General features: G+C 41.5%; 2 protein-coding genes across 3 annotated transcripts in view; both read left to right on the forward strand.

Moving 5' to 3' along the window:
• The window catches only part of papolg (poly(A) polymerase gamma), a 54,255-nt gene extending 52,044 nt beyond the window's left edge, over nucleotides 1-2,211 (forward strand). For both annotated transcript variants that reach the window (XM_034184560.1, XM_034184559.1), the window contains one exon: nucleotides 65-2,211. In XM_034184560.1, coding sequence (XP_034040451.1) covers nucleotides 65-240 — 176 coding nt within the window. In that variant the 3' untranslated portion in view covers nucleotides 241-2,211. The remainder of the gene's footprint in view (nucleotides 1-64) is intronic.
• Nucleotides 2,212-6,141: 3,930 nt separating this feature from the next.
• rel (v-rel avian reticuloendotheliosis viral oncogene homolog) overlaps nucleotides 6,142-26,054 on the forward strand; it is a 34,356-nt gene continuing 14,443 nt past the window's right edge. The window contains exons 1-5 of the mRNA XM_034184689.1: nucleotides 6,142-6,266; nucleotides 6,670-6,708; nucleotides 10,425-10,564; nucleotides 10,653-10,801; nucleotides 11,407-11,498. Of these exons, the coding sequence (XP_034040580.1) occupies nucleotides 6,260-6,266; nucleotides 6,670-6,708; nucleotides 10,425-10,564; nucleotides 10,653-10,801; nucleotides 11,407-11,498 (427 nt within the window). The 5' untranslated portion in view covers nucleotides 6,142-6,259. The remainder of the gene's footprint in view (nucleotides 6,267-6,669; nucleotides 6,709-10,424; nucleotides 10,565-10,652; nucleotides 10,802-11,406; nucleotides 11,499-26,054) is intronic.

A 26,054-nucleotide genomic window follows, 5' to 3' on the forward strand; every position in this document is an offset into this window, starting at 1 on the left:
CCCAGTAACTGTCATCACTGAGGTGCTTATCACTAAGATTGTTTTTATTTTTTTTCTCCTGTAGAACATATGGCATCAAAACACGTGGTCCCCCCAGTTGGCAGCTCCATCCCAACGTTAGTCAGCCGAGGCATTGATTCGCTGAACGGAGCTGCCTCCAAGCGGCCCCACTCCCCCGTTCTGGAGGAGCAGGCCAAGAGGCCGAAAGAAACCGAGAAGGCTAGAATCCACATAGCTTGAAGAGACTGCTGTAGACTGGATTCGCAAAGTCAGAGGTGAATCGCTGCAATAAACACAGAGGACATGACTTCTTCACACAGAGACAGGAGCGTTCAGGTCGCGTATTCATGTGTGCAGTAGCAACTGAAGCGTGGCCTCAAATCTGCAGTGATTACAGATTTATCCGTGGATAGGTGAAACCATATCAGACGCTGTCCGTGCCCTCCGTCAGAGGCCAGTTAACGGATTCACAATGGAAATATCTGACACGAGAACTAAAGCAGTAAGGTTTTTGTTTTTTACTCCTCCCCCAGTGTTTAAATGCAGAGGGAAAATGATGCGTTTTTCATTAAGATATTTTAAGAAAGCCCATTTATCGTCACTTGTTGCGCACAATTCTCGTGTAAGCTGTTTGCTTTATTCCTCCAAAATGAAATTCTGTACAGTAAACCTTGATGTACATAACTTTTTTTGTCTTTAAAAAAAATGCAAAAGATTAGTCTTTTGACCATTCTATTGTAGTTTTATCTAAAAAGAAAAGTTTAAAAAAAGTTTTTCTCTACTGCTTGTCCAAAAAAGACCAAAAAAAAAAAAAAAAAAAAAAAGATATCCATCCCTGAATATATTTTGTAAACACTGTACAGGTTTGGATGCAGTTGTCGGGGGGTTTGCTTCAATTTTAAAGACATCACAACCTCTTTGGACCATGGCGACCCAGGCGGGACTCTAGGTTAGAAATGGACTTGCAGTGTGTATTTGCGTTCCGGTTTAGCAGAACCTGTTGCAATCACCAAGATGTGGTGGTAATTCTCAGGTGCCAGTAAAAACCGGAGCTTTTAGAACAGCTTTTCTACATATGACGAACAAGCGTGCACATCTCGCGTAGCTTTTGGAACACCAGCGGGACCGTAATGATCGTATGGAGCTTGTGTCCTTGTTGCATCTGTCATTTGACTTAGACCGGCAGGAACGGCTCGCCTGCTTTACCGATGTCGTTAGAGTAAGACGCTCACCTGCAAACACTTCTTACAGATTTAGCCCTCAGATGGAGGATAAATGTGACACGCAGAAGAATCAGTCCGTAATGAAGTGTTGGAAAGTGTTTTATTTCTATGATTGGCAGATTGTCAGACAGTAGAATTATCCCCGTGTTCAGTCGTCTAATCTGTCAGGAGAGCTAAAATGAAAATATTTGAGTGCTTTTACTCCTCCCCATCTGTCGCCGTGGTCTCTTTTTTCTTCTTTCTTTTCTTTGTCTTTCCGTGCAGCTCACTGCTTGTCCAGCTGTCCTGATCCAGATGAAGCCAAGTCCTAGTTGTGAGTGTGTCCGTATCCTTGAAACGTGTGACGTTATGTGGCTTGTATGTGGGTATGCATGCATGTCTGGTGGATTGTTTGTGAGCGTGCATGCATCGATGTTTGTGTTGGAGTGCGAGAGTTCCTTTAGTTTTGGGTGTTAACCCTCTGCACCTCCTGTGGAGGTTCTTAAAAGGCATCTCCTGGAGTCAGTCAGGAGACCACTTTATTCCCGCCGTGGGCCTCAATCCTCTCTTGGCATGAAGACGGGCATCTTTGTGGTGGATTTCGGCGTTTGCGTGTCGCTCACAAGGTGCTCGCTTTCTCCGAACATGTTGATGGTCAACATACTTGTTTTTCCAGCATCAGTTTCCAAAACTAAATAAATGTACAGAGCAGGTTTTTTTTTCTTCCAAAAATTCATTTTCTTTATCACCTGAGGTTTTCTTACCACTTTATTTATATTTGCATATTTGTAACGTGACTTTTTTTTTAATAGCATTCATAGCAGGTAGATCTTTATTTCAGAAGAAATCTGCACCAGTGTTCAAGACAAATTGTTTTGCTGTTTGGAAACCTTTAACAAAACAGATCATTTTGATGTTTGTTTCTAAAATGTATTGAAAGGGTATTTTTGTATGTGTTTATCACGTCCTTTAATGAATCTGTATACCCATTAAACCCTTAAAAACTATGCTGCCGTCTCTTTTATTATTATTATTCATGTTTTATTTACATTGCATTTCTGTTGGCAGAGGTTGTCGTTGAGTTCTTGTTTTTTATGTCTCTAAAATGCTCTCTTCAAATATTTAGCTGTCAGTTTTTTTTATGTGGCAATATACAGCAGCTTGAAGCTTGTGTTCTCTCCCCAACAACAACAAATTGAAGTTTAACTTCACTGCAGGTGGCTAAAATGTTTTTAAAAGGTTTTGTGAGGTATTTAGTAGTACAACAGACCAGATCTTGTTTGGGACATTTTATTCAGCAAAATGTTCCCAGTTAAAAACTACCATGGTGTCAGTGTGGCTGCTGTTAATGAGTTTCATTTTTGGATTCTTCACTACTTGCAGCAGACATGTCACGAAGAGATTTCAAAAGTTTGATTTGTAACAGTATAATCGTCTGCATATATATTGCAGTGTGTAAGTGGGTAAAGGTGTCTGAGTGAAATCAGGTTTGTTCCTTAGTTCTGCAGTGGTTTCTGGTTGACTGTATAATGACATTGAGCAAGAGATCATGAGTCCATCCTGAGTGTTGTGTATATGACAGCTGGAACGTTGGAAATTTAAATTATGTTGTATGATGTCAATCGGTAAATAGCTAGGTCAGTATTCGACTTTGTGCCAGTTAATTCCTAGTCTTAATTTTGGGTACTGGCTCTTGTGGGGTTAACACGGGGTGGATTGTAGACATTTAGTCAGGTCCATAAATATTTTGCTTCTGTTAACCACCACAAATGAGCTGAAATGAAATGCCCAGATTTTCACACAACAAAACATCACAGCATCTTGATTTTCTCATGTGCCTCCGGGCAAACTAACTGCAATTTTTATCATCTTACAAAGAAAATCCTCAGTCCTGGTTCACCATGAAGCTGTGTAACGTGCAGTCAGAAACAAAAGCGGCACGATGCACAGTTTTTCCAGTCACAAACATAGAAACGGCTCTCATGGGTTTCTATCTGGCTTCTCGCACAAGTCTCTTGCACAGTCACTCAGTTTTAGAGTGCTGTCTGCACAGATTTAAACACTGTTTGTTTGTATTCCTTAATGATGGATGTAGATAAGTTTGAGACATATTCAGTGACTTGGAAATGCTCTAATTTCTTCTGGATTGTCTAAAGAAATCTGACAGTAAAAGCAATGGTTTGTATTAAAAACGAACCATTTATTTTGTACTATGACCTCTGAAATTGGAGCAACTCTAATAATGGATAATTCCAAAATGATTATTGTCGCATTTCTGTGGAAAGCTTACTACACTAAAAGCATATCTTAAAAATCTAAATGGTACAAATTATTACTATCTAAATACTTATGGACACAACTGGACCTCATCAGCAAAGCTGTTCATTCTTGTCACACTTATCCAGTAGTGGAATATGAACTCTGAGCACAAAAATGGTTAAAACCTGCAGGTGTCAGTGTCTTACTGGCTAAAAACAGCTGTACAACTCCTGTACTGACCTGACTTGATCTGTGGCTCACCACATTCTGCCTTTCTGTACAAGCTGTGGATGTTATGCTCGTCACATAGTCTTTGGTGTCAAATGTCAATTTGACACCAAAAATGAGGGTCCCAATGGACATGTTGCCATGGAAATGGCAAAACTTAGCCATGGCTGTTCTTACTAAATGCTGTCATCTAACATGCCTAATTAAAAGAATACAAACACTTCATAGATACGTCCGCCACCTGCTGAGCAGTCAGTGTATTGTTCATCGATTAGATGTGGTTGTCAGTGAGGCAAACCTTTTCTGCTCTGAAATGTAGTGAATCAGAGACGTACCCGTTACTTATAACAGTTATATTGTAAAACTGTAATAATGTGGTCATGTGAAGGATTTATTGAGCTGAAGAGCATTTCTACCTAGTCTCTCTCTTGTAATTAGTGCCACCCAACGTGGGGCCACATTTAGTTTGCAATCCATTTTTGTGGCCCGCTGTGGCAACTCACATTCTGTGCCAAAAAAAAAAAGATTTCAGTAGAACAAGGTGTGTTTATTTAATATTATTTTAGATTTGAAATGCAAACTCTCTAAAATATAATACCTTTAATCATAATGTATTTGCGTGGAAGTATTTTGTACAACATTTACAATTGGCTTGTGAATGTGCATCCCCTAACCATAAGCCTGAGGATTATAAAGCTGGTGTCCATATGCATGGCAGTGATGCAGCTTAGCTAAAAATGACCATTTAAAAATTGTTCATTTTGTGATAAAGCATGAAATTTGGCACACATATTCTAAATTAACTGTTTATTTTCATATACAGTAGTGTTCAGAATAATAGTAGTGCTATGTGACTAAAAAGATTAATTCAGGTTTTGAGTATTTCTTATTTAGAAATATATATATTATATATTATCCTGTTATTACATGGAAAACAAGGTACCAGTAGTTTCTCAAAAATCCAGCAAGACCAAGCATTCATGATATGCACACTCTTAAGGATATGAAATTGGGCCATTAGTAAAAAAAAGAAAAGAGGGTGTTCACAATAATAGTAGTGTGGCATTCAGTCAGTGAGTTTGTCAATTTTGTGGAACAAACAGGTGTGAATCAGGTGTCCCCTATTTAAGGATGAAGCCAGCACCTGTTGAACATGCTTTTCTCTTTGAAAGCCTGAGGAAAATGGGACGTTCAAGACATTCAGAAGAACAGCGTAGTTTGATTAAAAAGTTGATTGGAGAGGGGAAAACTTATACACAGGTGCAAAAAATTATAGGCTGTTCATCTACAATGATCTCCAATGCTTTAAAATGGACACAAAAAAAACCCCAGAGACGCGTGGAAGAAAATGGAAAACAACCATCAAAATGGATAGAAGAATAACCAGAATGGCAAAGGCTCACCCATTGATCAGCTCCAGGATGATCAAAGACAGTCTGGAGTTACCTGTAAGTGCTGTGACAGTTAGAAGACGCCTGTGTGAAGCTAATTTATTTGCAAAAATCCCCCGCAAAGTCCCTCTGTTAAATAAAAGACGTGCAGAAGAGGTTACAATTTGCCAAAGAACACATCAACTGGCATAAAGAGAAATGGATGAATATTTTATGGACTGATGAGAGTAAAATTGTTCTTTTTGGGTCCAAGGGCCGCAGACAGTTTGTGAGACAACCCCCAAACTCTGAATTCAAGCCACAGTTCACAGTGAAGACAGTGAAGCATGGTGGTGCAAGCATCATGATATGGGCATGTTTCTCCTACTATGGTGTTGGGCCTATATATCGCATACCAGGTATCATGGATCAGTTTGGATATGTCAAAATACTTGAAGAGGTCATGTTGCCTTATGCTGAAGAGGACATGCCCTTGAAATGGGTGTTTCAACAAGACAATGACCCCAAGCACACTAGTAAATGAGCAAAATCTTGGTTCCAAACCAACAAAATTAATGCCTCACAGATGTGAAGAAATCATGAAAAACTGTGGTTATACAACTAGTTTAGTGATTCACAGGATTGCTAAAAAAGCAGTTTGAACATAATAGTTTTGAGTTTGTAGCGTCAACAGCAGATGCTACTATTATTGTGAACATCCCCTTTTCTACTTTTTTTAATAATAGCCCAATTTCATAGCCTTAAGAGTGTGCATATCATGAATGCTTGGTCTTGTTGGATTTGTGAGAATCTACTGAATCTAGTGGTACCTTGTTTCCCATATAACAATAAGAAATATACTCAAAACCTGGATTCATCTTTTTAGTCACATAGCACTACTATTATTCTGAACACTACTGTAGTTTAATCTAAAAATCCACGCTGCATCTAGCCTCTGGGCAGCCGTCACTGAATCTGGACGCTGACAGCGGGAGTGAAGCCTCTCAGAGCTTTATACTCTCTGCAGTGAGCGGCATGGCTTCCCATTGGCTGATCTGGTATAAAATAGGCGGAGTCAGAGGGGGGGAATTCCCAGTCAGAGTCAGTAAGAAGTATTCCTCTTCCTGTCCACTGTCTCATTCAGTTCAGGGTTGGACAACAGTCACAAACCTGTGACAAATCTGAGTGTGTGCGTGCATCATGGACGGTGAGTAGCAACATGTTTCTTTACAACAACACACACTCTGTACTTTATTAATCTAATCTAATCATAATCTTCAAAACTCAAGTGTATTTGACTGTAATGTGACTGCTATCCCTCAAAAGCAGCAATAAAGTGTTTCATTTTTCTGCATCTGGCTGCTAATAATAATGTTATATACACACACAATATATATATATATGACAGTATTATTGTTATCATTATACTGTATGTAACATGATGCTCTTTGTCAAAAAAGCATGCTCCTTATATTTGCTGTGATTGACACCGATCTGTACACAATAACACAGGGTCACTTGAAATCATGGTGTGAAATGAACTTTATTGCTTTAACATATATTTATTTTATGAGTCTAACTTGTTGCATGTTGTTTTTTTCCCTCCTCAGTCATTTTACCCTCCATGATTGGAGACAATCCACACTTAAGTAAGTACATTTTATTACCTGCTGTGGTGTAAAACACGAGCTGCGTGTCTGCGCACGTCCACCCTCACATAAGTGCCAAAGAATTGTCTTTTTTCACTTCCTCATTTTGTGTTATTGGTAAGCAAGTGAGGCTTTAGTCAGACTGGTGGTACAGACGTATGTCAGAATCAGAGGTTCTTTACACTGAAGCAGTTTTTGTTGTGTTGTGATGTTATGAACGTACATGTGTGCATGTCTGATCTGCGTTGTGTTGTGTTGTTCGGAGCCTATCTTTGTGGTAAACGTGTCTTTCTAAATTATGCCAGAATTGTAGCATGACTTGTTTCATTGGCTCACCCTGGTGAACACCTGTGAGAGATGTGCCATCTGATCTCACAGCTTTTCACTCCCCTGTCGTGTCCACAAAAATCTAATTTGTGTGTTGTTAAGTAAAAAAAAAAAAAAGAAGCGCTTCCCATATCAGTTTTACTTCCTGTCTCACACGCATCGTGTTCATCGAGTTTTGTTTTCTGCGAGATACAACTTTTTTTAAATCCTGAACTTTTTATCCTGAAGTTTGTGTCCAAGCTTTTGACTGGTAGTGTTTAAAACAAGTACATGATAATGTATTCAGCAGATGCATAGAAAAACCACAAACAGTGATGTCATGACATTTAAACAAGTGGTAGGCCTCCTCACCACAGCAAATGAAAAAAAGCCCTCCCAATTATCTATTTTTTTAATTAATACCAACAATATTAGGAAGTGGATGTAATCATTTATAATACTGTGAAGTACACAAATGCGTGTTTTTAAACTTCAATTTACTAATTATTTTAGGGGTTGTAAGATGGGCACAGGGACTCTGCTGTGGGAGATGCAACGCCCCCACCCCTGTCATTAGAATGCAAAATGATAAAAATAAAAAAAAATCTATAAAGTAAAATTTTCCACCAGTTTGATAGTAGCATAATTAGGCCTAACATCCACAAATTATTATTATTTTTAAATGTTTTGTTTTATTTTTGAACATTCAGTGGCTTTTATGTGTAGCCAATCTGACGCAGACATCGTATCAGGACAAAGTGAAAGGATCACAAATATTAGTGATATTAACAGTTGGTTAGATATTTGTCAGAATTTTAAGTGGGTTTCCTGTTGCCGAGCTGACTCACACTGGCCTTGGTAACAGTGTTTATATTATGAGCAGTTTGCTGAAGGAAGGAAAGAAGGAAACTAGTGAGGAAAGCCACCAACTCTGAAGGAATTACAGACTTCTGTGATTGGAGACACTCTGCATTGTGCAGTCTTGGTCTGTTACATCACCACTTATAAACCTTTGTGATGGAGTGTAATAGAATAATTTGGCAACAAGAAAAGAGGCTAAATCTAGGCTCAAGTCCCAGGTGCCTTTTGGCAAACTGCAGCTGAAATTTCACATCGTCTTTTTAAGAAAATCCTTCTGAAGCTGTATAACTGATGATGTCACAGACAAAAGTTGCACTATGCACAATTTCTCTAATCCTATATTAGTCCTCCAAAGTTGCAATAAGTGTCTGGGTGGCTTCCTTCATTCATCTCCTTCTTGCACTCTTTTTGAGAACTCCTTACTCCAGACAGATTAACCATACAGTACCACATGGGTTGTATTTCTTCATTATTGATGTAAATAAAATCCAAGACAAATTTAGTGATTTGCAAATGTTCATGTTTTCATCCCCTGACTTTTCCAAAGAAAATAAACAATAATCCTATTATTTAAGTTTGTCTTGTTACTTTTGCTTTCTGAAAACGGGGGGACTGTGTAAAATGGCTCTAATTCCTAAATGGTTAATGCAATGTTTTGGCTAAACCCTTGTACTAAATTGTACTTGTACTTCTTTATTTCATTTTAATAGCACTGTGATGGTGTGCAGAGGTAAAATTACATATATATATATATATAAAAAATGTCTCTGTCCAAATACTTATGGACTTGACTGCATTTACTTCATGTGCAACATGGTGCAACAGTGTTTTGCAGTCTTGCCTCAGAGCAAAAAAGGTTGTAGGCTTGGTTGGTTCCATGGAGGCCCAGTTCCTCTCTGGTTGCGCATGTTCTTCGAGGCGTCTGCGTGGGTTACTACCACCCACCACAGAAACATAGATTCATCTCCTAACAAGGGTTGGGATTGGAACACCATTGTAAAAACATTCACCCAGCTCGAAACCTTGTGAGGGTGAAGACTGGCGTGATGTTCAGGTGTCATCCCCATCGGTGTGCAGCAACATAGAACTAAGTGCACACTTCTCAGTTTGATGTGATCCACCAAATCCTTCAGAATGAAGTCTGAATTCACATCTCTTGCCTTTGGGCAACTCCAGGCCTGTGTAAACGGTACATTCATCTGGACACTCTACCATACAGGCCTGATTGGTGGATTGCTGCAGAGACAGTTGTCCTTCTGGAAGGTTCTCCTCGCTGACTAAGGCCCTTCTCCCTGATCGCTCAGTTTAGATGGGCGGCCAGCTCTAGGATGAGTCCTGGTGGATCTGAACTTCTTCCATTTACGAATGTTGGAGGCCACTGTGCTCGTTGGGACCGTCAAAGCAGAAGAAATGTTTCTGTACCTTTCCCCAGATTTGTGCCCTGAGACAATCCTGTCTCAGAGGTCTACAGACAATTCCTTTGACTTCATGCTTGGTTTGTGCCCTGACATGCACTGCCAACTGTGGGACCTTATACGTAAAACTGTCCCACTTTTAAGAGAGAGTTCAACAAACAAACAAACAACAAAAATCCTCTTGGGACACACTGTGGATGTGTCACAGTGTGCACTGAAAATGAAACATGCTTGTTGGTATAATGATTAGCAAACACTGAGTCGATCCTGAAACTGGTATTTTGTATCGGCACTGAATAACTGGACTATGGAAGATGGTTATTGTTGCTCAGAGAAATGTTCCATGTGACCACCCGCATGAACCACCTCAGGTTGGACCTGATCTCCACTGTACAGTGGATGACCTCTTATACTGAATCAAAACTAGGATCCAGGCTTTGAATAACTTCCTGGACTCAGCCAGTAGTGTATCTGTATGTGGTGAAAGTGTTGAACTTCTACAGATGTTCACTTATCTCAGCAGTGACATACTTGTCTATGGTCTTTGACCTTTAAGATTGAGAGATGACTGGGAAGAGCTTTTGGAGTCATGTGGTCGCTAAAGTCCAAGTCCTAAAGGACCTGGTGCTTCCTGACTTGTCTGGCTGATTGACTTGAACACTAACCAGTAACATCAGGTGATGACTGCATGTCTTTGGTACTTGGTCTCTTCAGAGGGTTATTTCTGGAGACTCAGATAAAAAGTATAACTTATATTGTGAGGGAGTATCAGCTCCAACATTCTGGACATGTGGCTCGTTTCTGTGTGCTTGATCTAGTACATAAGTGCTTATGGGCTGAGGACCTCAATGGCTCTAGAAAGCCAAGGGACACCAACACTTCACCTGGCTACAGCAGATAGATGGCAACTTTCAAGAGGTGGGGATGGGCCGATTGTCTGCCTGGATGATTGCCATCCAGGACCCGAGGTGGTTCCGTGGCGTGGTGGATAATGTGATGTGTGGTACCAGTGCACGCTACCAGACCTGACATCTGAGCTTAATTCTGTCTTCGATCCATTTACTTTCCTCTTCCATCCCACATCCCATCACTGATGGTTTTCATTGTCCAACCATTGGTCTATGTTTTCCACAGTGACTGAGCCGGAGGTCCAGATCTTCGAGCAGCCAAAGCAGAGGGGAATGCGCTTCAGGTACAAATGCGAAGGTCGTTCGGCCGGCAGCATCCCGGGCGAAAAGAGCTCTGACAACAACAGGACCTATCCCAGTCTGCAGGTCAGTGAGACCACCTTTCACATGGGTTCTTTTCCAGAAGTGCGCTGATGTTAAAACTGTCTTATTGGTTCCTTGTCTACCTCCACAGATCCTAAATTACTGCGGTAAGGGCAAAGTACGAGTGCATTTGGTGACAAAGAATGAGCCTTACAAGCCTCATCCACACGACCTGGTGGGCAAAGACTGCAAAGACGGATTCTATGAGGCCGAGTTTGGTCCAGACCGCAGGGTGATCGCGTAAGGTCACCTCCTACAATCCCACCTGCACTTTGTGTGTCATATAATTCACACATTCACGCATACGTGCACACCACAGCATGATCAACTTGGTTACTGTTGACAGCATTTCATGTTTCACTTGACAGTTTCACTTGACAGTAAAACACACAGTGTAAACTGGAGACCTCACAGATGCACACGCTGAGAAATAAACCCATACAGCAAATCACACACACATACACACACAGAGCAGATTTGTCAAAGCGTGTCTGTGATGAGGATGGCAATATGGGAATTCCCCGAGTGACATCACTCATAATTTGGTGTGTGTGCTTGAGAGAAAACAGTGTGTATACAAGCGCATCAATGAGTCAGTTTCTTTTGGTTTGTACAGTTTGCAAAAACCCTTGTGGAGTGTAGTAATGAATTTCAGTATACATGCTGCTTTTCGGGCTCAAATAAGACCCTAAATTCTCTTTGAAGCAGCAACTCTGAATAAAAGGCTTTTGTTGCTTGGCTGTTGTAATTTTTGCACCATTTTCAGGACATATTTTCGGTGTTAGACAGACATGCCTGTCTGTGGCACACCTCAGTTTCACATTGACTGATCGCATTTTCCACAGTTTCCAGAATCTGGGTATCCAATGTGTGCGGAGGAGGGAAGTGAAAGATGCCATCATCCAGAGGATGACCAGAGGGATTAACCCTTTCAACGGTGAGTCCTTCAAACTTACAGTTCATATCTGCATCTCTTTCCATCTCCGTCATGGGCAGTACACAGAATTCTTAAGGATATTGTCCAGCGCTATTTTCAGGCACACATTCAGTGCTATGCAAAAGCAAAAACTGTATTTTATTTATCTTTTATTTTTATTTTGCCAAAAATCGATGCACACATGATGGGTTGTACAACTTCAGATTTTTTTTTACAGTCAGCAGTTCTGTTATGAAAGTCGAGCAAGGTCAACTTACTGCTGATGACATCATTAGTAAAATCTCACTCATCATCTTCTCACTCATCTTTAACCGCTTATCCGAGATTGGGTCGCGGGGGCAACAGCTCTAGCCGGGGGTCCCAGACTTTCCTTTCCTGTGTTACATTGACCACCTCTGACTGGGGGATCCCGAGGCGTTCCCAGGCCAGTGTGGAGATATAATCTCTCCACCTAGTCCTGGGTCTTCCCCGGGGTCTCCTCCCAGGTGGACGTTCCTGGAACACCTACCTAGGAAGGCGCCCAGGGAGCATCCTTACCAAATGCTCCAACCACCTCAGCTGGCTCCTTTCAATCCGAAGAGCAGCGGCTCTACTCTGAGCTCCCCATGGATGAGATTAGTAAAATCTCATGAGCAATAATTTATGGCAATAATTCCTGTCTGCAAAAAGTAATGCATATGCAGATGACTTGTCACACATCTTTAACAGAAACAAGAAGTAGCAACACTTGCATGCAACAGGTTCCGTTTAAGTGTCAAGGAAGAAGAAAAGATTGAAATGTTGGTATAAGAGAAAAATGTGCTCATGTAAGCGTCAGTCCATCGTGTGCTAATGCCCCGTTTACACTGGACTGAGACCCATATAAGACCTACAAGACCAAGACATGTTGTCAACTCTCATAAGTCTTGGCTGGTCTCCCATTTGATCTGTTATTTGTCTTTACACCAAGCGTGCTTGGCGACAGAATTGTCCAAGTCACTGATACAACCCCAAGCAGAGATAAGTGGGTCTATTTACGACCAATAGGATCAGGTTGGGAGTGGGTTGGGACCTGTGAGAGTTAACGAGACTGATTATGAGACCATATATGTTTTAACCGGTTGCACAACTGCTGCGAGTGTTTTAAACAGTTCAATACACTCGCGCACGTGTTGGAGACCAATGGCGAGGGATGTAGACCGGGAGGGATCTTTGTTCCAATCCCACTGTGACCAGCCTGCAACCCCGGTGAGAGCCAGTGAAAGTGATGGCGAACAGAGGCCACTTTTCGATCGCACATCGGTCGTGGACTCAGTGTAAATGGGGCATAAAATCACTTTGGTTACGTGGATGCAGAAAACATTTGGTTACACTTTGTGAAGTATTTGAAGTTTGGAATTGAATCCTTTTTGCAACACGTACACCAGTCATTTGTTCTGTTTCCTGGAATACTGGGTCACTGTCTTGTATCAAGATTGTGCATTATCATGCTGTGCATGTACACCAGGGATGTGCAATGGTGGTGGGCACATCTTGACCACAGCATTGTGGGTCGTGTTGCTTCGGGTTGTCCCTTGTGAAGTCGGTTTTAATCCTGTTCCTCACTGTTTTGATGCTCCCAGTCACGGTGCTTTTTGCTTTTTGTGTCTTTAGTTTTGAAAATACCACAAAGCGACTCTACGCATTGCGTAAAGTAGCAGGAATGACTGAACTCTATCTGATTTTCCATCGTTGCATACAATACATCGGGAAAGTGATCCGGGAGATGATGGTTGGAAATCTCTAATTGTTGTTGCTTTTTCTGCTCTTAGTTTTCTCACTTTTTTTTTTTTTTTTTTTAGCAGTTTAAAGCAAAACAAACATTTGAAACGTTTGCTTTCAAATTGGGTAGTCCTCATGGTAGCTGTGAAAATTTTCTCTCCACAAAGTAAATCTGGGTGTCTTTCCGCTACACTCTTTACATTTACTGTACATTAGTGCTGTTTCCTCTGCGCGCTTTCATTCTGTGATCGCCTTCTGCAGAGAGACGGCAGTTCTCGTGTACAAACAAGCGTCAAGCTACTTCCTCATTCTTGGTTACAGTTGCTCAATTCAGCACGGTGCAGGATGCCATGTGAGCGCTGGGAATGCGGGAATCATTAAAAGGGGGAGGGTGGAACAAGGGGTTTCCCCACAGCTTGGGTTATGATAAAAGTTTGGTGCTTCACAGGTCTGTAAATCCTCTGGCAAAACGCAGGTTTAGAACTCAGAGACGTTTAATGAGCGTTGAACTGAACTCTGATTGTGCAAATGTCATTTTTTTTCTTAAACCTGCAACAGACAGACTTGTTGGTGGCAGATCCAAACAGTAACAAGTGGTCATATTAACACTTTTGTCCTTTTGTGCATTTTGATCCATTGTTGTGAGTTTGGAAACGTTGTTCTCCCTGATCGGTAATTTTAGAATCAAACTCTGACGGACAGCAGCTGAACGTCACCGTGGACTATATTAAAACTTACGGAACTAACTTAACCTGTTTCTACATTCTGGTGACAAATTTAGCAATGTGTTTTTAGTCACAACACATTAAATAAATTTCCTGATTGTTAACGGTTAAGATTTTAAAAACAAGAAAAAGAAAAAAAGTGATTCCTGTTATCTTTAATGATGCAGTGACAAGCCGAAAGCACGATTTAAGGAAATGTTTCAAAGCAGAAGACAGAAAAATAAGTCTGTTTTTTTAATTCAAAAGAAAATTAGTGTTGCAACATAAACAACATACATTTTCAAGGGGTGTGTCTGACAGAAGCCTGACTAGTTCAGTGGGCGTGTCTCTCAGAGTTCAGAGGTGACAAATTCACTGCGTACCGCTGCAAGAAATAACTAATATTCAGTGTGTTAAAGTCCCTAAAGCTATTTTCTCTTTACTTCTCCAACAGCACTTTCAACTTCCACAGTCAAGTTACTGAAACGAAGGAACTAGCTTGTTAGCTTTCCAAAGCTAGCTTCCTGGCACACAGTGCATACAGTCTCCCCGAAATCCCAGACTGGAAAGTTTGTTGTGTACTGAAAAGTTCCTCCTCGCGCAGTTTCCCCACAAAATCCACAGCCGCAAATGCATGCATCTGTGCAACTGAAAAATCTGCATCCGCGCAAAAGGAGAGCTTACAAAAATTTTAAAATCTGCATCCAGCTGCATGATTTAACCGGAAAAAACCACAGTCTATACCTGCACATCAAAAGTCACTCTAAAAATCCACAAGTCCATTTCTGTTCTTGCAAATGTTTAGCATCAAGTAAATCTCAACTTCCTGGAATTTATTGATTGGGAATTTAGTCAACCACCACCCTGGTGGAGAACACATCTCGGACTGTCGGTTCCAACCCCTCACATCTCGCTTGTTTACTTGTTCTTCTTTACGGCCTGTGTCCGTTAATCCACACGCATGTAAGAATAGGGCAGCGCAGTCTTGTTTGAACCCCTATGTGATATCGCGGGATTTGACCACATATGGGGACAGCCGGCATGAACATGACAGAGAATCCCCGGGTGGATTGTGGGAGTCTCAGCACAAACCATTCAACTTGGCTCGGTAATCTTAAAAGCATACTCGCTGTCACCTAGTGGATCTGCCGGTTTAAGATGTGCCAGTTTAAAATGGTTTCCACTGAAACCCCCATCCTCCAAATGGCTTGTGCTGACACTCCCACACTCCGCCCTGAGATTAGTCTCTTCCCACAAACAGCGTCAATTATAACGTGAAAATGGTGTACTGTTTTGTTTTCGGCTGCAATCACCACAGCAGTCGCGAAAAGTGCAGATTTTTTCAGTTCCCAGTGGAGAAGGGAAGACGAGGCAAATGGGAAAGGTCGTGTGGGTAAGTGTTAGCTTACACAGCTAACCACAGTAGCTACGTTCTCTCACCTGCACAACCGCCTCAACACGTTTGTGCTCCGGGTCAAACAAACTGCAATACATGTCCACGTTCCACTGCATCACCACTTTTTCTTTGCATTTTCACTTTGTTTGTGTGTAATTTGCTCAAAAACTCAGAGAAAATGAAGTGTTTCGGTCCCTGGAAGTAGAGAAATTACATCATGTGTCATATTTTACCCCTTTGGCACCCGTCTTCAAACGAGACTGCGCTGCCCAATTGCCGTCCTTCGCTTCCGAGGATCCGCACAAAATATTAACCATATGCTACTTACTGCAATCTGTCCGCGCAATCGTGAAGTTGATCAAAACACCTTCCAGTCTGGCTAAAATCTGGTTCAAAAGTTGGTATTTTTTAATGCACTCATGGCAAATTCCAGACTGGGAGGGGGAAGGAGGGTTTTGCACTATGTGAGACAACACAGGCATAAACGGTATAAACGTTCATCACAGTTACTTACACATACGCTATGGGGAAATGGTGTCAGTGGGGATTCTGTTACATATGTTGCAAAAGTCTAAAACAAACTTTCACAGCAAAACCTTGCTGATAGCAGATGAGTTTGTTCATGTTTAGACTTTGAATTGTGGGACTTTGAGGATATTTAACAGGAACTTTCATGCATGCTTTTGCATAGACTGCAGATTATGTATGAATTTATAGGTTTTTAACACAGTGATCATCAGTGGTGGTGAAGTCACGGGTGGATAAATGACACCGCAGACAGACTTCAAATCTGTTATATCACACAGACTTTTCAACAAGTAGCTGGACGTCTTTTTTTCAGATGGCTCTAACCTTCCCCTCTGTGCTGCTCACTTCTGCTGTGAAACTCAGCTGCTTCCTGTGTTGGGGGAGATAAGCCTCACCCACCCCCTGCTCGTCCCCCCGCCTCCACAAACCAAGATACAACCACTGGTGCACATACGCTGTATGCAGAAACCTAATGGGACCTAATGAGATTACATCGTTGATAAGATCACCCGTTAGCAGCAAGCTCACCTCACTCAGATTAGTCAATGCTGCGTGCGTGCATGTCTGTTGAAATCTTATTAAGTCTAAATCAAACGGGTTACTTCAGACGTAGAACAGCAGCTTTTTAGCACCGTAGTTAGTTGAAGATCTGAGAGTGGCACTGGAAAAAATAACTCACCTACACAACCAAAAAGCAACACGAGGTGTTAAAAAAGTTCTTTCCTGTGTGATATGTGGAAGTAACCTTGAATAGAAACTGTCAAATTTTTCACACTGATCATGTCCAACATAAACAATTCACTAAGCTTGTAAAAATCTGTAGGTCTTAAAAACGGATATCCCTACAAACCTGGTACCAGCTCGACTGGATATCCAGTTGTCAACTGAAGACACTGGATAGCATCCAAGTACGACAGGTAGCACCAAGACCCAAACACATGGGGTCTTCTTCTCCTGCAAACATCCTTTAAAAAAACATGTGTCTTTGAAGTAACTAGTTCCTCTATCTGTTGCTTTAAATGGAAAGGAGCAGCTGCTGGACACGCCCCCTCTCTGCAGTGGGAGAGAGCCGGAGTGATGCAGTGGTTGAACAGTCCATGTCTCTGTCCCACAAACCATGCAGACAAGTCTGACACAGTGTGCACGAGTACAGTTATGGTCTTACGTGAGTCTAAAACTGTTTCAGATTCGCACGTTCCTCATAGCAGTTGAGTTTCTACATGAACAATACTTAAAGTCTCAGGATCCTGCATTGTGATACATACTTATTCACAATAAATGTAGGGTTTGGAGTTTTGGAGGAGTACCCAGAAAGAACAAACAATACTGACTGTACACTGAAAAGCCTGAAGTTCTAATCCAACCCATCAACTGTGAAGTGAAACTGCTAACCAATTTAGCCACGATTAAAAACATGAACAAAATCAATGCTTTTTACCCATCATATATGGCCATCGGGTATTGCAAAGGCTTTGTGTCCATCTGTCTGACCGTCTGTCTGTGTTCAGCATAAGTCCAGTCTTATTCCTGCCACAGTCTTCAAACTCACAGGGAACATTCTTGGGACATAGACCTTGGACAAGTTCAAATATGGCTAACCTTGACCTATTTTAAGAGGTTAAAGTGTCACATTCTGTTTCAGTTTGTTTGGTTTGTTTTTGAGTGAGGGCATGACAGCCAATCAGAGTCGAGCTGCACTGTGACATCAGTGGCTCATCTCTCCAAAAAACACTTTGTTTAGGTAAAAGCTAGCGAGAAATAAACATTTCTAAAACTGAAAACGCTGTTTTTGGAACCTAATAACACCTCTGAACTTATTATTTCGGAGACATTTGCATGGTGACATCACAGGCTGGTAGCTAGCTACAAAACTCCATTCCATTTGTGTGTAAATATATGCTCTTTGTCATATATTATGTAAAAGCTAGCAAGAAATAAAGCCTTCTAAAACTGAAAATGCTGATTGCACCTCTGGAGTCATTTACAAGGCATTTTGCAGACATTAGCGTGCATGCTAACTTCCGCTAACTTCCTTTGGACTTCAATTTGTCTCATTAATACTTGCAAATGCACAGAGGGTGAGCTACATATATTCCTTGATTTGTACAACTTCCGCCCTTAAAACGTAATTATTGTTTTTGATTGATTGATTGATTAAGGAACTTTATTCAACATGTACAAATTGTAGGTAAGACAATAGGATCTTAATAATTTATTCAACAACTGCAAATTATAAAGAACACAATGCTCATACAGCCGAGGGTATTTTAGCATTGTGTTATATTTTGAATTACACAGCATGTTTTTGGTTGAAAATTAAGTTGTAAATGCTGTTCTCTGGGTTATCTATGGTTTTCAATTGGTTTTACTCTCTATGAAGTAACATTATATAGTTTGATAGTTAGCAGTGCATTGTTTTTTGATGTAAATCTAATTCTATATGGCATCACTGTCTTCTGTATCGCTGCATGGATGTTTGCTCATACTGATGACAAGTTCCCAAAGGATTTTCCACGTGAATCTTGACCTCATTCACTAGAAAAGTTTTTGTTTGTGTCCACAGGAACTTGCACATATTTTGCTTTGCTTCGCTAACTCCCAGGAACACGTTTAGCAACATAGAACTTTAAAATGTGACTGGAGCAGTTTACAGCATTCTGGCGCTGTATGATGTATGAACTGAACTTTGTGCTCCTCTGGAGTACTACACCCCCTCCACAGCACCAAACTGCACTTTGCATGCAATGAAGCATGGGTTAAATTGTGAGTCATGGAGCCAGTGTGTGCGGCGAAGCCTGGCACCTGCCTCCTCCTCTTTCTCACTCTCACATTCTGCTTCCACCAACCACGAACCCCTCCACCCCCACCCGCCATCACAACCAATGACCTGATGGCTCACGGCCGCAGCCTCACATACAACCTGCTTGCCCAGTGGCTCTGTGCACTGTTTCTTTCCATCACACATTCACCGCTCACAGCCCACTCTCATGCACCTGTCCAGCATCTGTAGCATACTCCACAAACACACATGGACATGTGCACACTGGTAATGTTCCATCGATATCATCTCTTGCTGGTTCCACTTTTACATACTTCATTTCTCCCTCCTTCAGCTTCTTTGCTGTTGCTCTCACACACCCACAGCAGACACACTTGATGACCAAACACATCTGCAATAGAGCATCACACGTTTTCAATATTTTACTGCAATAAATTGCTTGTAGTCTTTATGACAATAGCACGAATGAGAGAGCTGTGCCATATTATTAGTGGTACGTAATAAAAAGTGCATGTTTCAAAGAAATAAGTGCTCACAATATCAATCAATCAATTTTATTTATATAGCGCCAAATCACAACAAACAGTTGCCCCAAGGCGCTTTATATTGTAAGGCAAGGCCATACAATAATTACGTAAAAACCCCAACGGTCAAAACGACCCCCTGTGAGCAAGCACTTGGCTACAGTGGGAAGGAAAAACTCCCTTTTAACAGGAAGAAACCTCCAGCAGAACCAGACTCAGGGAGGGGCAGTCTTCTGCTGGGACTGGTTGGGGCTGAGGGAGAGAACCAGGAAAAAGACATGCTGTGGAGGGGAGCAGAGATCAATCACTAATGATTAAATGCAGAGTGGTGCATACAGAGCAAAAAGAGAAAGAAACACTCAGTGCATCATGGGAACCCCCCAGCAGTCTAAGTCTATAGCAGCATAACTAAGGGATGGTTTAGGGTCACCTGATCCAGCCCTAACTATAAGCTTTAGCAAAAAGGAAAGTTTTAAGCCTAATCTTAAAAGTAGAGAGGGTGTCTGTCTCCCTGATCTGAATTGGGAGCTGGTTCCACAGGAGAGGAGCCTGAAAGCTGAAGGCTCTGCCTCCCATTATACTCTTACAAACCCTAGGAACTACAAGTAAGCCTGCAGTCTGAGAGCGAAGCGCTCTATTGGGGTGATATGGTACTATGGGGTCCCTAAGATAAGATGGGACCTGATTATTCAAAACCTTATAAGTAAGAAGAAGAATTTTAAATTCTATTCTAGAATTAACAGGAAGCCAATGATGAGAGGCCAATATGGGTGAGATATGCTCTCTCCTTCTAGTCCCCGTTAGTACTCTAGCTGCAGCATTTTGAATTAACTGAAGGCTTTTCAGGGAACTTTAGGACAACCTGATAATAATGAATTACAATAGTCCAGCCTAGAGGAAATAAATGCATGAATTAGTTTTTCAGCATCACTCTGAGACAAGACCTTTCTAATTTTAGAGATATTGCGTAAATGCAAAAAAGCAGTCCTACATATTTGTTTAATATGCGCTTTGAATGACATATCCTGATCAAAAATGACTCCAAGATTTCTCACAGTATTACTAGAGGTCAGGGTAATGCCATCCAGAGTAAGGATCTGGTTAGACACCATGTTTCTAAGATTTGTGGGGCCAAGTACAATAACTTCAGTTTTATCTGAGTTTAAAAGCAGGAAATTAGAGGTCATCCATGTCTTTATGTCTGTAAGACAATCCTGCAGTTTAGCTAATTGGTGTGTGTCCTCTGGCTTCATGGATAGATAAAGCTGGGTATCATCTGCGTAACAATGAAAATTTAAGCAATGCCGTCTAATAATACTGCCTAAGGGAAGCATGTATAAAGTGAATAAAATTGGTCCTAGCACAGAACCTTGTGGAACTCCATAATTAACCTTAGTCTGTGAAGAAGAGTCCCCATTTACATGAACAAATTGTAATCTATTAGATAAATATGATTCAAACCACCGCAGCGCAGTGCCTTTAATATCTATAGCATGCTTTAATCTCTGTAATAAAATTTTATGGTCAACAGTATCAAAAGCAGCACTGAGGTCTAACAGAACAAGCACAGAGATGAGTCCACTGTCTGGGGCCATAAGAAGATCATTTGTAACCTTCACTAATGCTGTTTCTGTACTATGATGAATTCTAAAACCTGACTGAAACTCTTCAAATAGACCATTCCTCTGCAGATGATCAGTTAGCTGTTTTACAACTACCCTTTCAAGAATTTTTGAGAGAAAAGGAAGGTTGGAGATTGGCCTATAATTTTCTAAGATAGCTGGGTCAAGTGATGGCTTTTTAAGTAATGGTTTAATTACTGCCACCTTAAAAGCCTGTGGTACATAGCCAACTAATAAAGATAGATTGATCATATTTAAGATCGAAGCATTAAATAATGGTAGGGCTTCCTTGAGCAGCCTGGTAGGAATGGGGTCTAATAGACATGTTGATGGTTTGGATGAAGTAACTAATGAAAATAACTCAGACAGAACAATCTGAGAGAAAGAGTCTAACCAAATACCGGCATCACTGAAAGCAGCCAAAGATAACGATACGTCTTTGGGATGGTTATGAGTAATTTTTTCTCTAATAGTTAAAATTTTATTAGCAAAGAAAGTCATGAAGTCATTACTAGTTAAAGTTAAAGGAATACTCGGCTCAATAGAGCTCTGACTCTTTGTCAGCCTGGCTACAGTGCTGAAAAGAAACCTGGGTTTGTTCTTATTTTCTTCAATTAGTGATGAGTAGTAAGATGTCCTAGCTTTACGGAGGGCTTTTTGTTATAGAGCAACAGACTCTTTTTCCAGGCTAAGTGAAGATCTTCTAAATTAGTGAGACGCCATTTCCTCTCCAACTTACGGGTTATCTGCTTTAAGCTGCGAGTTTGTGAGTTATACCACAGAGTCAGGCACTTCTGATTTAAAGCTCTCTTTTTCAGAGGAGCTATCTTCAATGAGGATGTAAAACTATTGACGAGATACTCTATCTCACTTACAGAGTTTAGGTAGCTACTCTGCACTTTGTTGGTATATGGCATTAGAGAACATAAAGAAGGAATCATATCCTTAAACCTAGTTACAGCGCTTTCTGAAAGACTTCTAGTGTAATGAAACTTATTCCCCACTGCTGGGTAGTCCATCAGAGTAAATGTAAATGTTATTAAGAAATGATCAGACAGAAGGGAGTTTTCAGGGAATACTGTTAAGTCTTCAATTTCCATACCATAAGTCAGAACAAGATCTAAGATATGATTAAAGTGGTGGGTGGACTCATTTACATTTTGAGCAAAGCCAATTGAGTCTAATAATAGATTAAATGCAGTGTTGAGGCTGTCATTCTCAGCATCTGTGTGGATGTTAAAATCGCCCACTATAATTATCTTATCTGAGCTAAGCACTAAGTCAGACAAAAGGTCTGAAAATTCACAGAGAAACTCACAGTAACGACCAGGTGGACGATAGATAATAACAAATAAAACTGGTTTTTGGGACTTCCAATTTGGATGGACAAGACTAAGAGTCAAGCTTTCAAATGAATTAAAGCTCTGTCTGGGTTTTTGATTAATTAATAAGCTGGAATGGAAGATTGCTGCTAATCCTCCGCCTCGGCCCGTGCTACGAGCGTTCTGGCAGTTAGTGTGACTCGGGGGTGTTGACTCATTTAAACTAACATATTCATCCTGCTGTAACCAGGTTTCTGTAAGGCAGAATAAATCAATATGTTGATCAATTATTATATCATTTACTAACAGGGACTTAGAAGAGAGAGACCTAATGTTTAATAGACCACATTTAACTGTTTTAGTCTGTGGTGCAGTTGAAGGTGCTATATTATTTTTCTTTTTGAATTTTTATGCTTAAATAGATTTTTGTTGGTTATTGGTGGTCTGGGAGCAGGCACCGTCTCTACGGGGATGGGGTAATGAGGGGATGGCAGGGTGAGAGAAGCTGCAGAGAGGTGTGTAAGACTACAACTCTGCTTCCTGGTCCCAACCCTGGATAGTCACGGTTTGGAGGATTTAAGAAAATTGGCCAGATTTCTAGAAATGAGAGCTGCTCCATCCAAAGTGGGATGGCTGCCGTCTCTCCTAACAAGACCAGGTTTTCCCCAGAAGCTTTGCCAGTTATCTATGAAGCCCACCTCATTTTTTGGACACCACTCAGACAGACAGCAATTCAAGGAGAACATGCAGCTAAACATGTCACTCCCGGTCCGATTGGGGAGGAGCCCAGAGAAAACTACAGAGTCCGAGATTGTTTTTGCAAAGTTACACACCGATTCATTGTTAATTTTAGTGACCTCCGATTGGCGTAACCGGGTGTCATTACTGCCGACGTGAATTACAATCTTACCAAATTTACGCTTAGCCTTAGCCAGCAGTTTCAAATTTCCTTCAATGTCGCCTGCTCTGGCCCCCGGAAGACAATTGACTATGGTTGCTGGTGTCGCTAACTTCACATTTCTCAAAACAGAGTCGCCAATAACCAGAGTTTGATCCTCGGTGGGTGTGTCGCCGAGTGGGGAAAAACGGTTAGAAATGTGAACGGGTTGGCGGTGTACACGGGGCTTCTGTTTAGGGCTACGCTTCCTCCTCACAGTCACCCAGTCGGCCTGCTTTCCCGGCTGCTCGGGATCTGCCAGAGGGAAACTAACGGCGGCTAAGCTACCTTGGTCCGCACCGACTACAGGGGCCTGGCTAGCTGTAGAATTTTCCACGGTGCGGGGCCGAGTCTCCAATTCACCCAGCCTGGCCTCCAAAGCTACGAATAAGCTACACTTATTACAAGTACCATTACTGCTAAAGGAGGCCGAGGAATATCTAAACATTTCACACCCAGAGCAGAAAAGTGCGGGAGAGACAGGAGAAGCCGCCATGCTAAACCGGCTAAGAGCTAGTAGCTGCGCTAAGCTAGCGGATTCCTAAAAACACACAAAGTGAATAATGTGTAAATAATTTAGAGGTGATTCAGCAGAGGGAGTGCTTTAGTTAAGGCACGTGAAGATTACATTGTGAAACAAATCGTTATCTAGGTAACTAGATCAGTCTAACTGCGCAGATTAAACAGCTAACAGATACAGCAAAACACCGCTGTGCTCCGGAACAGGAAGTGAGAGCCAACCACCAGTAGAGGCAAGCAAATATATAAATATAATAATATAATAAAAAAAGCATAGCAAATAAAGGAACGACACTGTGATGAATAATAATCATTACAAATAACGAGAAAACTATATGATATATATACTTTATTGATCTCACAGTGGAGAAATTATGTTTACACTCAGTTACCTCAGACAACAATTAGTCCACAATTATTACTTGTTTACCGTAATAATGGCACACATCAGAATCAAAGACAGCACATACACATTTGACATTGTTTATGTGCACTAAGTTTGAAGAAGTCCGTTATCCGAATTGAGGCATGTGGGTGAAGGCCACGCAGCAACCCTGAGATGTGCCGCATGCGCCGGGTAACGGGGGCTGCAGCTAAAACTGCACCGCCCCCGCCGAAGGGGAAAGGAGTGATGTTAGCAGGCGCCAGAGAGGGGAGTGTTGATGGGAGATGGGAGGCGGGTGGGGGGAGGGAATGGAGCATGCTTCAGTCCTGTGAAAAGCAGTTTATTGTCTTTGTGAATTGAGATAAGAAACAGCCAATGTTCCCCAGGCCGAAGAAATTCCTCTGGAGGCAAACAGTCGGGCAATTTGACCTTCAGGCTTGATAAGCCTGTAATGTTATGGTTTGAGCAGTGAAAAACACTTTTTAACAGTTCCACTTGAACAACCAAATCCCAATTATGAATTAAGAATATTCCCAATTATGAATTAAGAATATCCACCGGCCTGTGAAATCTTCAACTTCAACTGCAAGGCACGCATCTGCTCCAAGATGTCACCCAATTTGCGTCTGAGTTCAAGAGTCATCGCAGTCTGAGAATGCACTGCCTTGCCAACCTCATTAATCATGACGGACAAGCGAGGGGCTGTGGTTCTTAATGCTGCCATCTTGACAATTTTCCGGTAGATCAGGGCAGCACATAAGCCAAAAAGTACCAGCCCTGCTACCACAAGACCAAAAATAAATAAATCCTCAACGTCCTCAACGGAGAAAGGCGCCAAACATGCCACATGCCAGGAACTCCAGGAGTTGAGAATATAGCCCGCAGGATACGTTCCATCTGGGCAGGTAGGATCCCCCGGTTCTGACCTTCTTGTAGAAAAAATGGTGTCAATATCGTTCAGAGACCAGCTGACCAGCTGACCAATTAGCTAAACTGCAGGATTGTCTTACAGACATAAAGACATGGATGACCTCTAATTTCCTGCTTTTAAACTCAGATAAAACTGAAGTTATTGTACTTGGCCCCACAAATCTTAGAAACATGGTGTCTAACCAGATCCTTACTCTGGATGGCATTACCCTGACCTCTAGTAATACTGTGAGAAATCTTGGAGTCATTTTTGATCAGGATATGTCATTCAAAGCGCATATTAAACAAATATGTAGGACTGCTTTTTTGCATTTACGCAATATCTCTAAAATTAGAAAGGTCTTGTCTCAGGTTGATGCTGAAAAACTAATTCATGCATTTATTTCCTCTAGGCTGGACTATTGTAATTCATTATTATCAGGTTGTCCTAAAAGTTCCCTGAAAAGCCTTCAGTTAATTCAAAATGCTGCAGCTAGAGTACTAACGGGGACTAGAAGGAGAGAGCATATCTCACCCATATTGGCCTCTCATCATTGGCTTCCTGTTAATTCTAGAATAGAATTTAAAATTCTTCTTCTTACTTATAAGGTTTTGAATAATCAGGTCCCATCTTATCTTAGGGACCCCATAGTACCATATCACCCCAATAGAGCGCTTCGCTCTCAGACTGCAGGCTTACTTGTAGTTCCTAGGGTTTGTAAGAGTATAATGGGAGGCAGAGCCTTCAGCTTTCAGGCTCCTCTCCTGTGGAACCAGCTCCCAATTCAGATCAGGGAGACAGACACCCTCTCTACTTTTAAGATTAGGCTTAAAACTTTCCTTTTTGCTAAAGCTTATAGTTAGGGCTGGATCAGGTGACCCTAAACCATCCCTTAGTTATGCTGCTATAGACTTAGACTGCTGGGGGGTTCCCATGATGCACTGAGTGTTTCTTTCTCTTTTTGCTCTGTATGCACCACTCTGCATTTAATCATTAGTGATTGATCTCTGCTCCCCTCCACAGCATGTCTTTTTCCTGGTTCTCTCCCTCAGCCCCAACCAGTCCCAGCAGAAGACTGCCCCTCCCTGAGTCTGGTTCTGCTGGAGGTTTCTTCCTGTTAAAAGGGAGTTTTTCCTTCCCACTGTAGCCAAGTGCTTGCTCACAGGGGGTCGTTTTGACCGTTGGGGTTT

This window comes from Thalassophryne amazonica, chromosome 13 (genome assembly GCF_902500255.1).
Source record: "Thalassophryne amazonica chromosome 13, fThaAma1.1, whole genome shotgun sequence".
Taxonomy (NCBI): Eukaryota; Metazoa; Chordata; class Actinopteri; order Batrachoidiformes; family Batrachoididae; genus Thalassophryne; species Thalassophryne amazonica.